The sequence below is a fragment of the Anticarsia gemmatalis genome, chromosome Z, assembly GCF_050436995.1.
Source record: "Anticarsia gemmatalis isolate Benzon Research Colony breed Stoneville strain chromosome Z, ilAntGemm2 primary, whole genome shotgun sequence".
NCBI lineage: Eukaryota > Metazoa > Arthropoda > Insecta > Lepidoptera > Erebidae > Anticarsia > Anticarsia gemmatalis.
In genome coordinates, this window is record NC_134776.1 from 16,007,323 (window position 1) to 16,021,572 (window position 14,250).

Consider the following 14,250-nt stretch of genomic DNA (forward strand, 5'->3'; position numbering starts at 1 on the left):
TATGTTGGAAAGGCCTCAGTCTATACGAGTTTTTTGTAAAGACTCAACGATCGATTGCTTTTCTCATATGAAAGCATTTAAAAAAAATGTAACTAGCTTGTTTTGTAATTATAATACAATTTAAAATAAATCATTGTCTTCATCTTATCAAGAAGTTGTAGGTTGTAACGAGAAATTGGAATTTTAACACACTTTACTTCAGAGAAAAACTAAGAAAACCGTTTAGATATATAGAAAAGTCACTTCTGAAACAATTACAGTTTGATGCCGACAAATCAATTGAATCTTAACTAAAATATGAAACTATATTGTTTTCATCATACCTACTACTTTTTAATTGTTAATGCAAGGAATTAGTGACGATAAATTAGTAAAATCTGAGCACGTCATAATTACAAGACAATTGATAATAGCTACCTAATATTAGTTAAAATTGATAACATTAACATGTGGAAATACCTCTGTAATGATTTGACATATTTTTATTATAGTATAGTTGAAATATGGATAATAGAAGCTATCTGAAGCTAACTATAAGAACATTCGATATATAGTCGGTGTTAATTTATTTGTGCTTAGCGTCTCCGTGCTTCGGAAGGTAAGGTAAAAGTGTATATCAGCGGTAGAGAATTAAAAGATATCAGTTGCGAAGTCCTGTGTAAGGCAATTGTACTTGCTAACTCTAGGTTTCTTTAGAAAATCGTTTAAAAATGAGAAGTAGGGATGTTTTCAACCGTTTGAGAAAAAATTGTAGACATATTGTATTTTAACGTAAACCTTACTAAACTTTTTAATTGAGGTTTTAATTAGAAAATCGCAGAAGGCAGCAGAGCTTATAATACAAGACTATCACTTAGAAACAGTGAGGATTTTTATTACTATATTATAAATGCGAAAGTTTAATGGATTTATAATAGTTACTTTTTCAGACAAAAACTACTGAATGTTGAAATTTTTATTTGACTACTGAATTATATTTGAATTAAGTTCATCACACAGATGTTTCATAACCTGGATTAACGCACATTTTGACCCGGGAAATTTTTTGCAAGCGCGGTCACAAGGGAAACATGTAGACTAATGTAGAGTATTTAAAATGTTGTTTTCCACAACTAATGCATATACTATGTGCATCGCCTTGACTAAGGCATAGAATTAACATAGCAGCTACACTTTACTTCAACTTCCAATGTTTATATGATTGGACGAGTGCACGTGTTGCATTGAGAAAGTAGTCACCTCTGTACTAGTGCCGCATACCAGGTTCGAATACCAGACAATAAAATAAATCATATGTAATTTTATACTTGATAAGTTTACTTATAAGTGGTTATAAAAGTATTTATATAGGTAACTGTAGTCCCGATTAATAGAATTCAGTCTATTGCCATATTTTTCCTTTGTTTATTAGAATTAGTGAATGCAATCCCGATCTCGCGGGATCCCGATCTCGCGAGATCCCGTGTATTTTTTCGGGATCAATCCCGAAGCATAATATGACGAGATCCCGTTCGGGATTGTCGGAGAGGGCATTTTCAGCAGCTGGCTACATTGCAATAGACTTAAGATGCCGATTAGAAGCTCGTACTATTGATACACTTTGTATTTTAAGAGGCTACTTTCAAAATGCCATGTGATTACTTTTTATTTTGATCTCCTGGAGCTACACCTACTTTTTTGATTATGTTCATGTTATTACACCTGTTAATTATGTTACGTTGTTAGTAATATTCAAAAATAAAGGCTTTTATTTTCTTTCAAATAATAATTTATTGCATTCACCACACTATCACACACATATTACATTAAACAAGCCGTTCGAATTGTATTATTTTTACTAACTAGACGGGATCCCGAAAATCTCGGGATCCCGCGGGATTGATATTTCTGATCGCGAGGGATCTCGAGTTGACGATCCCGAGTCGGGATTGCATTCCCTAATTAGAATACAGGTACAATAAATATTTTATCCGCATTATTACAACGTAAAAATGTTTGTAGAACGAAATCTCAAGCTTTCTTTGGTAATGAAACTGGATAGTATTCATTCCCACATCATATTAGAGCATAACCGATCAATGTAATATCAATTTAAGTATGTATTATTTACATACTTATATTGATATTTTTACTTTTGTTTTTATTTAATAATAATGTAATTTTTGAAGACGTGTACATTTCTAACTTGACCAATAGTCAATTAATAAACGCTGTATATGTAAGCATTATATACACTATATATATAAATCACTAATATATTATATGCTAACGATTCAGAAACTGCCGTGTGCCGACGACAAACGGTGATAACTGTACATTAATCTGTAGAAAAATCGTATGTGCCGTTTACAATCTTCAAGTTTGGTTGAAAAGTTGCGCGGTCGGTCCGTGCCTACTATCAATAAACTCTTTGTTTGGACTTATATATGAATATTTTATTCGTGAATACAGCTTTTTGTGGACATTTCAAAGACAGTTTAGTGCGACAGGTGACATGATTTTAGCGGATTTTCGACATTTTCTTTTGAGTTTTTTAAATGGATGTTGGTAAAACATTGTTTCGTAATATCATAATTTAAACTATAAATATTAAGCTTATTAAGGAAAATATCAGCTGTAAGCAATTTTAAAGAAAAAACAAGACTGCTGAACAATTTAAATAAATGTTATTTTAATCCCGAATATCGTAAAGTACATTTTCTTCGGAAAATAGTAACAAACATCTTTTAGTAGCGACAAAGTCACATGAAAGAATTAAAATATAACATTGTTCTAGACTTCCAACTTGATAAGTTAATAACTTTAAACGTAGTCATTTTATAACAGTTAATCAAATCGGCTCTCAGCCGACTAACAAACTACAGAAATAAATGTATATAGTTACAATAATTTAACCAAAACGCGAACTCCGTTAGCTGTTTAATATCTATCAAGTAATTAATATAAATTATTAAATCATCAACTTTGAGCATTTTATATTTCATAAACGTCTATTAACGTCACGTTTTAACATTTATACATCTTTTTTAGGATACACATGATTATAACGATGTGATACTTGAGTATTTTAATATAGTTTTAATATTTAGTGAGAGTTGGCCGGTTGTACAGAATTATAAGGGCGGAAAAGGAATTTTTCTTTTGAACCACTTTGCCGTCGGTCGACGTTGATGTCTTTTGTGAGGGACCGCTGAACTAAACGCCGTCGACTCTACGAATTGTAAGAACTCCTCTTGTATATTCCGCAATGTAACGAACTTATGTGAATAAATTCATGTCTTTTCTTTTTATATCATAGCGACAGGAATAACTAGTATTTAAATTTTGTCAGTCATTACTTCTTGGCCTTTTCACTCAGGATGTATAAAACAAAATGCAATTAATTATTAACAAACTAATAAATTAAACGCTTAAGTAGCAGTTAAAACATACCTCCGACTCCCTGATGCAATTTTATAAAAACATTGTTAAATGACTGATAGGCGTGTTGAGATTATCTGTTCTCTAGTTAGAAAACAACGATCGGCCATGACAAAGTGTATTCTTCAAAATCAAATGTTAATATATAGATAAGATTCCAATATTAGATCACACATTATGCATTTATGCACATATTTTAAAATACCAATGTCTGAGTAAAAAGTAACAACGTAAATATCTAATAATGTCTATTGTATAAATGTACATAAACACAAAACAAATAATATTACAATAACAGTTACAGTTACACGGGTGCCGGGGTGCCGGGGTGCCGGGGTGCGCGGGTGCTCGGGTGGTAGAGGGTATCACGCCGCCGGGTGACATACCAATATTATCAACAATATTATGCAAATTCAATTCGTTTAAAATAACATTAAAATTGTGATTATCTCATTTAAACTTATCCGAGTTTAAACGTCTTGATTTTTTGACGAGTGCTTCATTAATCATTACTTTAAGTAGTTCTTATGCCAGACTTAAACGACTCGACCAAGAGTATAACTTTTCAAAGTTTACCGAAGTTAAAACATGGTGTGTACACAAAGTAAATGTAGTATCACGGTGGTAATGTGCGTATTATATCTAGTCTACAAACCAAGTCGGATCGCATACGGCGCGGAATTCGGGATCGGAACTACACAAATGATCACGGCATATGAAGGGGTCACTGGGTACCGGGGAACTGGTGTGCGACAGTATGCACTGAACGTATGTCACTGCGCGCGAGTCACTGGAGTGGCAGCAGTACCTGGTCGCCCACAAGGTCCTCGGCAGCTGTGATCGCGCAACAGGCCTCCATTCCCGGCGGGGGCCGGGCGTCGCGCGATGTCGCCTAGCGTCGCTCACAGCGTCGCGGAATCGTCTCGGAGCCGGCGCGGGGCCGCTGTCATCGCGCACGCCTGCGCGCACCCACTGCGCGGGACGGACTGCGTGTGTGATAGCGCTCGACTCGCGACCTCCTTCGCGGGGTTGCAATGAAAGTGATTAGGTTCTTGCGCTACTGATAACGAGGGCTAGTTTCCGACTCCTAAATATATCACACGGGATAGGACTCTATTCACGGGATCGATCGCTCGCCGTGACATCCATGTGAGTATATACCACCATGCTTTGCTCGGATGTGACTTTCGTTTTTAATACGAGATCGATATTTTAGACACGAACGGTCTGTCTACTCGCTAAGGGTGTCATTGAGAAGTCTGAGCTTTTTATTTAGCGTTTCGTCCGAGAATGACTAACACCACGCAACTTTATTTGGTTAACATTCAAAAGATAAGGATAACGGAATACTTGACAACTCGTCGAATGAATACTTAAGTTTAACCAAATCGTTGATACGGCATTTATTTTAAAATAATGGGCATTCTTGTGTACCGCCGTGGACATAACTATAAAATAGCTAATTAATTTCAATATATTAAAATACAAGTCGCAATAATTTGGCGATGTGTTTAGAGCGGCGTCAGAGCAAGTGAACGTAGTGTAACAAACAGTTATATGTATCTGAGAGACAATATCTAAATCACTTTCTTGTTGGAAGTATCTCTGGTTATCACGTTCGGTTCGGCGGAACAGGTCCGGCGTATGCGCGCGCGCACGTAGGGCTCGCCTGTCTTTTAACTGCTTTCACTGCGACGCACGCGGTTTTTCTTCATGTCCACTATTCATTGCCAGATGCGCAATAAAAATATACGCGTTTCGCCAATTCCTACCTATTGTTCGTGATTAAGTTGCACGCTATATGTAAGTACGAAACACAATGCAGTTAAAGAATTTATACTTTTATACGATCGTACCGTTTTTAAGTTAATAGAGTAATTAAGAATTGCAAATGTCTTGAATACTGGACGTACGTAAAGAACGTACAATGACTAATAACGTATCATATATTATGTATTTGAATTAGTGAGCAGGCTACTACAACTGTTTTCGTAATTATATAAAAAAAATTAAAACATGTTTGTAGCATATTAATGCATCTTTTGAAGTGCATTTAATACTGATCCAAATAATTGGGTTTTTAATATCGATGCGGTAGTAAATATTATGAACGTTATATTTTACATTCAGGATAGCCATTATAAACTCGAATTAATATGCTGAAAGTATTGAAGATTGTTAATTTCTAAATGCTGTGTTATAGGCGCTGATTAAACCTTGAGGTACCTACACACAAAAAACATTTTATTAAAGTGCAGAAAGAGTTTAATATTTATAATGATAATTCAGTAATTTTACGAAAAAGAAAAAAACGATTAAGACAAGTCATTGTAGCAGAAAGTGTTTCACATAAACTTACAGTTTAAATCGTTTAATTTCAAATTACAATTAAAAATGTTTAACATTTCTAAAGGTCAGCAAAGGCTTATGTTGTATTTACTTACATACATAAAATCACACCTTTTTCCATAAAGGCAAGCAAAGACCAAAGAACTCCACTTGGTGCGATCTTCACAAACTTCCCCTGCCTCATTCACATCCATACATCTTGTCATACAGGACCGCCGGTTACGAGTACTACAAGTTCATAATATCGTTCAAATAACAAGAAAATATTGATTTGAATACTAAAAGGATGGTAAAATGGTAAAGGTCGTTCTATTTGCTACTTATTCATAGCTGATTGTCTGATAATGCCGTTACATTATGAAATCATGAACATCGAGATAACTGGAAGAAAATGTAAAAATAACTCTTATTGTCGTATTTATTTTGTCACTTTTTCCTTTTATTTAATTTTGCTTCTATTCAGATTACGGTTACATTGAAAAATCTTAATATTATCTAATGTACAAACGCGTATTATTGGGCTTTGTTCTGCGCAAGAAGTAACTGCAAAGAAACTTGCCTGTGTGTTCTTTAAAACAGTTCTGGAAAGAATAAATTGTCCTTTATCCTTTCTGGGCTAGCGTGGTGAACTCATTAGGTACCTGGGGGGGCTACTTGTATATCGATAACTATCTGATACCCACAATAATAAAAATTGTTCCTTTCTTAAAATATTGGTGGTAGATATCAACTAAGACACACAAAACGTATGCTGACCTCTCTTTTGGACAATACGTAATGGGTTTAAATTTATTTATTTAGTCTTAAGATAGGGTCTATTATTTTTAAAAAGAACTGCAATGTATTTTATAGCGGTTTTATGTATGAGTATATCAGGTATATTTTTATGAAAGTATTTTTTTATTTTTCTTGTCAAATATATACTAAGATCAAAATAGTCTTAATAGTACATTCCATTAAACTAAGTAGAGTCTAGAAGTTTTTTTTAAAGAGCTGAATATTTTTCAAAGTTTTTATCAAGGCGCCTATAACCTTTTGAGCTGCAATGGGAACGAGTTAACGCAATATGATTATTGCTGTTAAATATCGCGTTCAATCAGTGTGTAAATAACTAAATATTTGTTGAAAAATAAGTAAATTGTATACGAGAAATATAATTTTAGTTAGCCAAGTTATTATATAGCAACAATTATTTTTGTTTCCTTACTGTTTTATTGCTGGCAGTGTCTCCTAACGAATTCAGGGTGGAGTTACGACTTGAACAATGAAAATAGAGTCAGTTAGAGAAATATTAAACAAGCATATAGGCTCTTTATTTTAGTCATTAAACCTGAGCAAAGATCTATTAGAAGCCGCTCAAAGGCTGATATGGCTTGGAAAAAACTTCAAGTTTAAGTACCTATTTGAAATAAATACGATACATAGGTAAGAAGAAAATTATTAATAATATATAATTATTGCAAAACTTCATCTTTTGAATATTTTCATAAAATATACTAGTCATTAATTATATATTTTCAAAAATATTCTTGTTTACAAGGAACCTTTTAGAATAAAGGATAGAAATTGTAGCCATGTAGAAATCACATGGTTAACCAACGCACAGAGACATCTACCACCGCTGAGTGAACTCACTCAAGTAAGCTAGTTCCGGGCTTCACCGCTAGGTGTCGCTTATCACAATATTGACACATCGAAATAAAATCAGGCTTTTAAACTCTAGTGCCCACTTAGCGTTATAATCAAGGTACCTATTTTATGATGATTACTTGTAGGAATGTTAGAAGATAAACCTTTAATAAGTAATATTACCGCATGCTCAATGATTACTTAGATGATTGACCGAAATGAGCGTGGATTTAATAGATTTAAGAAATCAAAAGGTCTCATGTCATGTACTTAATTGTATAAATGACATGGGATTCCTCGAAGAAATAAATGAAGTATAAGTTATTTCCAGTGACAATAGAAGGTTCATGGCCTTTTTCGTCGCTCTCTATTTAAATAATGCTATGTCATTCAGTAAAAATCAGTTCTACGTTATTATGATCAATTTAATTGGTACTTATTTATTAAGGATATCTTCATAATTAAACTCGTTCCTTTTGAATAATCTGGTGTTATCAATTTTGTCCCTGCGTTAAAGTATTTTGGAGGAATTTGAAGAAAATTCTGTAAATTTTTGGTAAACTTAAACTTAATTTTGAAATGACAAAATATCTTTAATGATGTACTCACTTACGATACGATAATATTATTCAACTATTAAAACCTCGAAGCGCGCATCGTAAAGAATTTTCCAAGAGTAAAACGAGTAAACGGCTTGATCGAATAAAACTGTGTAAGTGAAGTACATAGCTTCATATTCAGTAGGAATATGATAAAACAAACATTTGAATACATTATAATAGATGTCAATCATAATAATTGCCTCGTTAGGTGCCTTGAACGGAGATGTATTATTTTTGAATCAGTTACAGATTGTACAGGTCCAATTGAAGCATGACTGGCTGCTTTCGATTGATATATGTATATTATTGGATAGGTCAGAAGTTCGTTTTCATGGGTTAAGAGGCTTTTGGAAGTATATAGGAAGTATTCGTCAAAACGTGACTTTACCCAGGATATCTAATTTCCATATTTTATGTATTAAAACTATAGGTACTTCTATCATTACTTTTGCGAAAGTCTATATATTTATCTCAGTGTATAGAGATCACTCACTCTCAAAACTAAATCGATCAGAGCTATATCGATCTTAATAAAATTTTGCAGAAAGAAGAGTTGGAAAAATAATTTAAAAAAGGGTATGAAATTTTGTAGCCAAGCCGCGTGGGTATTGTTGTACTGTGGTTTAGAATGTGGACCGTGTTGGTCCACATTCTAAACCAAATATAATGCTGCCATCCATCTATTAAATATCCGTGACAAAAGTTGCTTAACCTACTAATCCTTAACCGACCAGTGAATGCAACTGGCTGTGAGTGCCCCGGTAAAAAATAAATGTAGAAATCAAACGTATTCAATTATAGTCTTCCCGTCAGTCAGATGAATAAATCCTAATCATATATTATGTGTGATAATTCAAGGACATATAAGAATTCATATCAGTCATTAACAGACGGTGTTCTAGTGCAAAATAAACAGAGACACGTTTAATCATCAAGTGATATCTCGTTCGTCTTGAATACGTAATGGATTTGATACAGTCTCATTATCAGTAACTCTATTATATTTATTTACTTTATTAAATCTGTGCAAAGCAATGTATCTTGCATTTAATCTGAAAGCAAGATTCTGACGCATTTTTAAACTTACCCTTATTTCATAAAGAGGTGAAAATTGTATAATGTGATGAAATTTATGTGACGTTATTTATTTGGCAAATAGAAAAGTAGGTACTTCATTCTAAGATAAAGTGCTTAAAATAGATTCACTACAATGACTTACTCTACTTTTTAGTAAAGTCACTTGCAGGCTTGTTTATTGGCGCTCCGTTCTTCGATAGCAAAAAAATAAAAATAACTCTAAAGGCCAGTTTCTTCATCATAAGTAACAGCCAAAGTACCTTTAGAGGTAAAGAAGGCAATCAAATAATATGTTCCTTCAGTTTTATGAAGAAACAAATTTGTTTTTACTGCACAGTTGTCGAGAAAAAGGTTAGCTTTAGCGATTACTTTAGATATATATGAAAAAATTGGCAGTTATTGGATATAGGTAGGTTATGGGTATTTTTTTGGTTCGTCAGTTTGTAGTAAGAAACAAAATACGCCTAATTGTGGTAATAACGATTAAACTATAAAAATTCAACGCTTTATCGTAATATGACTTGCGGAATTGAATTCTGTTTACTCTGTGCAAAGTTGTATACGTTACAGTGCGTACGACATTTATGATTGAAATGACTTTGTACGAGAGCTGTTAAGAGAAATGCTGAAGTCCAGGATCATGAGGCGAGGAAGTGATCGTTCAATCACAACATTAACGATCCTATTGACAGTAATGAACACTTTACAACAATGAAACAAAGTGCACATCATATACAGCGGAAATGTACCGGCCATTTTTGTTAACTTGAACGTGGTACAATGAGAGATTTGCAATTATGCGAAAAATACGCAATTTTATACATGAAATTCAGTTAAAGCTAAAGGACATAAGGCTTCAAAGTAATACGTGGAAGTAAATTGAGGGATGACATTGATAAACCCAATCTTAGTACTACAATATTCAAAACCATCACTATTAACAAAAAAATATAGGAAAACATAATCATGTCAATAAAACTTACAGCGCTACACTTTTACCCTTAAGAAACAAATGATATTGCTAATACATAGATAATAGGGAAGTGATAAACATGGTTTCCCGAAGACGACGTTACAGAAACTCAATCAAAATAATAGGTCTCGGACATAAAGGCACTATCGACATTTTACCTAATATGATTCTTCATTCAACACAAGTATTATTTTTATTTGATTAGATAGATATTTTATATCGGAGTGTTTTTAATTTCAGTCAGTAAGATGACAGTTTGAAAATGCAGGAATTTCCAAATTAATGAATAAACAGCAGCATTTTTATGAATAAATATAAAACGTGTACAAATTTCTAACAGTAAAATTCTCACGTGCTATTAAAGTTGATAATCCTTAAATAATCCTTAACCACGATGCGTCTACTCAAAAGGAAAAGAAATTGGCACGAAATCCATATATTATATCAAAACTAGAAACTAAAATAACAAAATTAAGTACTTACCACGAGAAAGAAATAAGTCTTGCAAATATAATGTGCGTTATAAAAATCCAATAATTTTGAATACGTGAACGATTATGGCAAGGAGTATTTCGAATATGCATTAATATTGAATTTGAATCGATTGTGATGACATTAAATAATTTGATACTTCCAACTGTAATTTTATTTGTATGTAAAAATATGAGCAGGTGATTGACGTACTCGTCATTGTTATACTAAAAAGAACCCTATGGCCTAATCCTAAGTTTTAAATTGAGTTAAATATTTTACCTGTCATTTTAGCGGTGTATGTCTTAATAAAATCGCGTTATATTTTTTTATAAGTATTTGAATAGTACAAAACAACTTCAATTCATTATTGCAAAAACATCTTTCACCTATATCAGAATTCAAAAATGCTGATCTCATATTCCTACTTTCCCTATGCCCTTAATTTCTGAAGCACTAATTATAACTAATTTCAATCTATTATATTTCTGGACTCTAGCACCCTCACAGCATGAAATTGCTTAATCCTAAGGCCATAAAGACATACTCTCTTATTCATAAAAATATATGAAGTTATGAAAGGCTTATAAAGTGTTTTGTTTCTTTCACTCCTTAGCGAAATGAAAAAGAGAAAACATATTATAGCAGCTTTTTAACTAAAATAGGTTCATAGTGTGTTTATGAATAAGAGGGATAGAACTTAAAGGTAAACAAAACGAAATAAAGATTTTTTATTGCCCTGTATCGTAAGTACCTACCCAAGTCAAAGCTGACCCACATACAAGGCTCATCATCATCATTCTTCTTTCTCTACCCCATGTAAAACATCCTCCTTCCTATTACGCCAGTCAAACTCATGCAAGGGAAATACCATATTTATGTGTATTCTATAGTATATAACATAGATAAGTTTACATACAACGTGACGAAAGATAAAGCCTTAAGATTAGAAAAACATGGATTAATGAATAATAAAACGCATAACTCTATTAGTTTTACAATATAAGGCGGAAACAACACGACCATCATACAAGTAAAATGATTTGTGGAAATTTTGTTTACATTATAAGATTAACCTACTCGTACTAGCTTGTTTCATTGTGTTTTCCAAAACAACGCTGCTTTTAAAAAACACACTTTTTATGTAAAGATGTTCCATTGCTTTTAATTTAAATATTTCAACTGATTTTTTTAAACGAAGACGTTAAATTAAAGACCAGTTTCAGTACCAGGCTTTTAAAAGGATCCTTCAGCGTTCATTTTTCCTACGTCGAGTGGTTTTAACCTAAATCTTTCGTACGTCAGTTGCTGAAGCTATAGAATTCTCTTTGTCTCAGATCAGATACTACCACGTGGACAGCCATTTTTAGAGCCTTCAGCAGAGATTACCTGACGATGATCGTTTACCCACCAGTGAGTGTAGGCGCCCATAGCCAGTTGCGCTCACCGGACGGTAAACGATCTGTGGGTTAAGCAACCGTTGGCGCGGTCATTCTATAGATGGGTGACCGCATAGTGGTATTTGAGCTGAGCGCCTCCGTACTTCGGAGGGTACGTAAAATGTCGGTAACGGTTGTTGTCTACTAAAATAACAGTCGTTAAGCCAAGTCAAAGGCCTTTCGGGCGGCTTGAACAACTTTGACACTAGGTTGACCACTAACCATACGATAAGAAGAAGTGTAGTTACGTAACCTATGGGCATCCCTTTTGAGGCTCTGCTGGTAATTCCATTTTCAAGAATGATTTAAGAGACTCCTACAGCTACGCCATGTGACTAGAAAAATGAGCGCAATTATTTCTTGTCCTTCTTTAAACAACTACCTACATACATAATATCACGGTTTTTTTCCGTTGCCCCAAACACATCCATAGATCTTGTCATACAGGACCGTCAGTTACAAGTAGTACGCACTTGACCTTTTTTCAAGTACTAAATTAGGTACATAAATTAAATATTATTATATTGATTAAAAGTGTATTGTGTTTCAATCCTTACACGGCATGTTCGTATGGCGACCGATATTGCTGACGCGATGATATTTAACACACACCAGTGCGTATACCCGACACACGTTTGTATTGAAAACTAGAGGCCGCCCGCGACTTTGCCCACGTGGAAACCCTTCCCCTGTAAATCTAAATCCCTCGGGAACTCCGGGATAAAAAGTAACCTATGTGTTATTTTGTTTCTTCAGTTACCTACATACCAAATTTAATCGTAATCGATTCAATAGTATTTGCGTGAAAGAGTAACAACCATCCATACATACTCACAAACTTTCGCGTTTATAATATTAGTAGGCTACATGTAATTGAAGCAGGCGTGAGTTTGTCGCCACTCAATTGATTGTAAATTAGTTGAATACAAGCTTACGAAAGCAATTGCTTTCAATGTTCGATGTTATACTTGTTTAAATTATAAATATGCACATAACAATATATTATACTATTTGAACAATTGTCGCATATTTTTGTTAGGAAGTTTCTTAACCCTAGAGCTGAAAAAGTTATAATATAACTTAACTTAATAAAAAGTAAAAAATAACTTAATTAACATAAAAGGTAGTATGTTCTGCTCTATGGAAGAAACATACAAACGTATTTCTGAATTTCAAGATTTTGAGGTATCTTACTAATCTAATAGATAAGCTTATTAGGTACCCTTACTACATTCGAGCTACACGTCGAATAAATTACTGACTTGCAATCTCCAGAAATGCGTCCGTTAAACTTAAGCCAGTAACTCCAGTACTTCTTACAGTTGCTACCCAAACGCAGTCCCTATATAATAAAAAGAAGTGCAATAACAACGAATACGTCCGCAGTAATAACATTGTCAATATAAATCAACATCGTCTGTGCCTTGACCTAATAACAAATATGTATGTGCGTTTCCGCGTCACATATTGTCTCAATAAGGATTGACGTCATAATCAGCAATTCTAGATTTGTTTATACTAGCCTAATATTGACAATCAATATCCTATTGTGGAAAATTCATCCTTGCCATTAATATTGATAGAATATATAGAAAAGCTCTCCACGGTGCAATAGTTTATACCGCTACTGAGTGCCGTAGTCGTAGGTTCGATTAGCACGAAGAATATTTGAGCAATCCGCAGTTATTGTGTCAGGTCAAGATGTACTTAATTTCAATCGCTTTGCATTTCGCAAGACCCTATTTCAGCAGACCAATTTGTCAACGAAGTACTAAAAAAGTATCTTTAAAGCAAAATACTGGTTACGATTTAGGAACCTACGAAGACAGGATTTTAATTTAAAAAATGCACCATAATGAGAGTAAACGACGCGTGCTAATGATATTGATAAAAACAAAGTTATGTTCCATTTTCAGACAATTGCAGCAGATGGAAGGAAACACAGGCTATCCGGAGTATTTGTGGAAAATGAGGTCTAGAGCATGGCTGTCTTCGCTGCAACACCCACGTAGAATGGAGAACCATTACACACTGGTTCGTAAAGTAACTAAAGCTAGAAAATACTTTTTTAATGCTTTTCAAGAGTCTTATCATGCGGTATCTTGAAAGGCAAACGGTTACGTACTATTATGTTTCATAGCTGCACAAATATAAAATAATTACTTTTCTCACCTTGAACTACGGCCATTAATTTCCAATTCATCATTGTCCATCAGGCGTTGTGGTCGAACCACAATGAGTTAGTTCTCATTTTATAAAGTGCATTTAAACAACAGCTGGTGACATTATA

General features: G+C 33.7%; 1 protein-coding gene across 2 annotated transcripts in view; it reads right to left on the reverse strand.

Moving 5' to 3' along the window:
* The window catches only part of LOC142986437 (uncharacterized), a 72,713-nt gene extending 68,224 nt beyond the window's left edge, over window positions 1-4,489 (reverse strand). The window contains exon 1 of one of the 2 annotated variants that reach the window (XM_076134943.1): window positions 4,229-4,489. In XM_076134943.1, coding sequence (XP_075991058.1) covers window positions 4,229-4,279 — 51 coding nt within the window. In that variant the 5' untranslated portion in view covers window positions 4,280-4,489. The other variant, XM_076134944.1, reaches the window with a different exon arrangement.
* Between the last annotated feature and the right edge of the window lie 9,761 nt (window positions 4,490-14,250).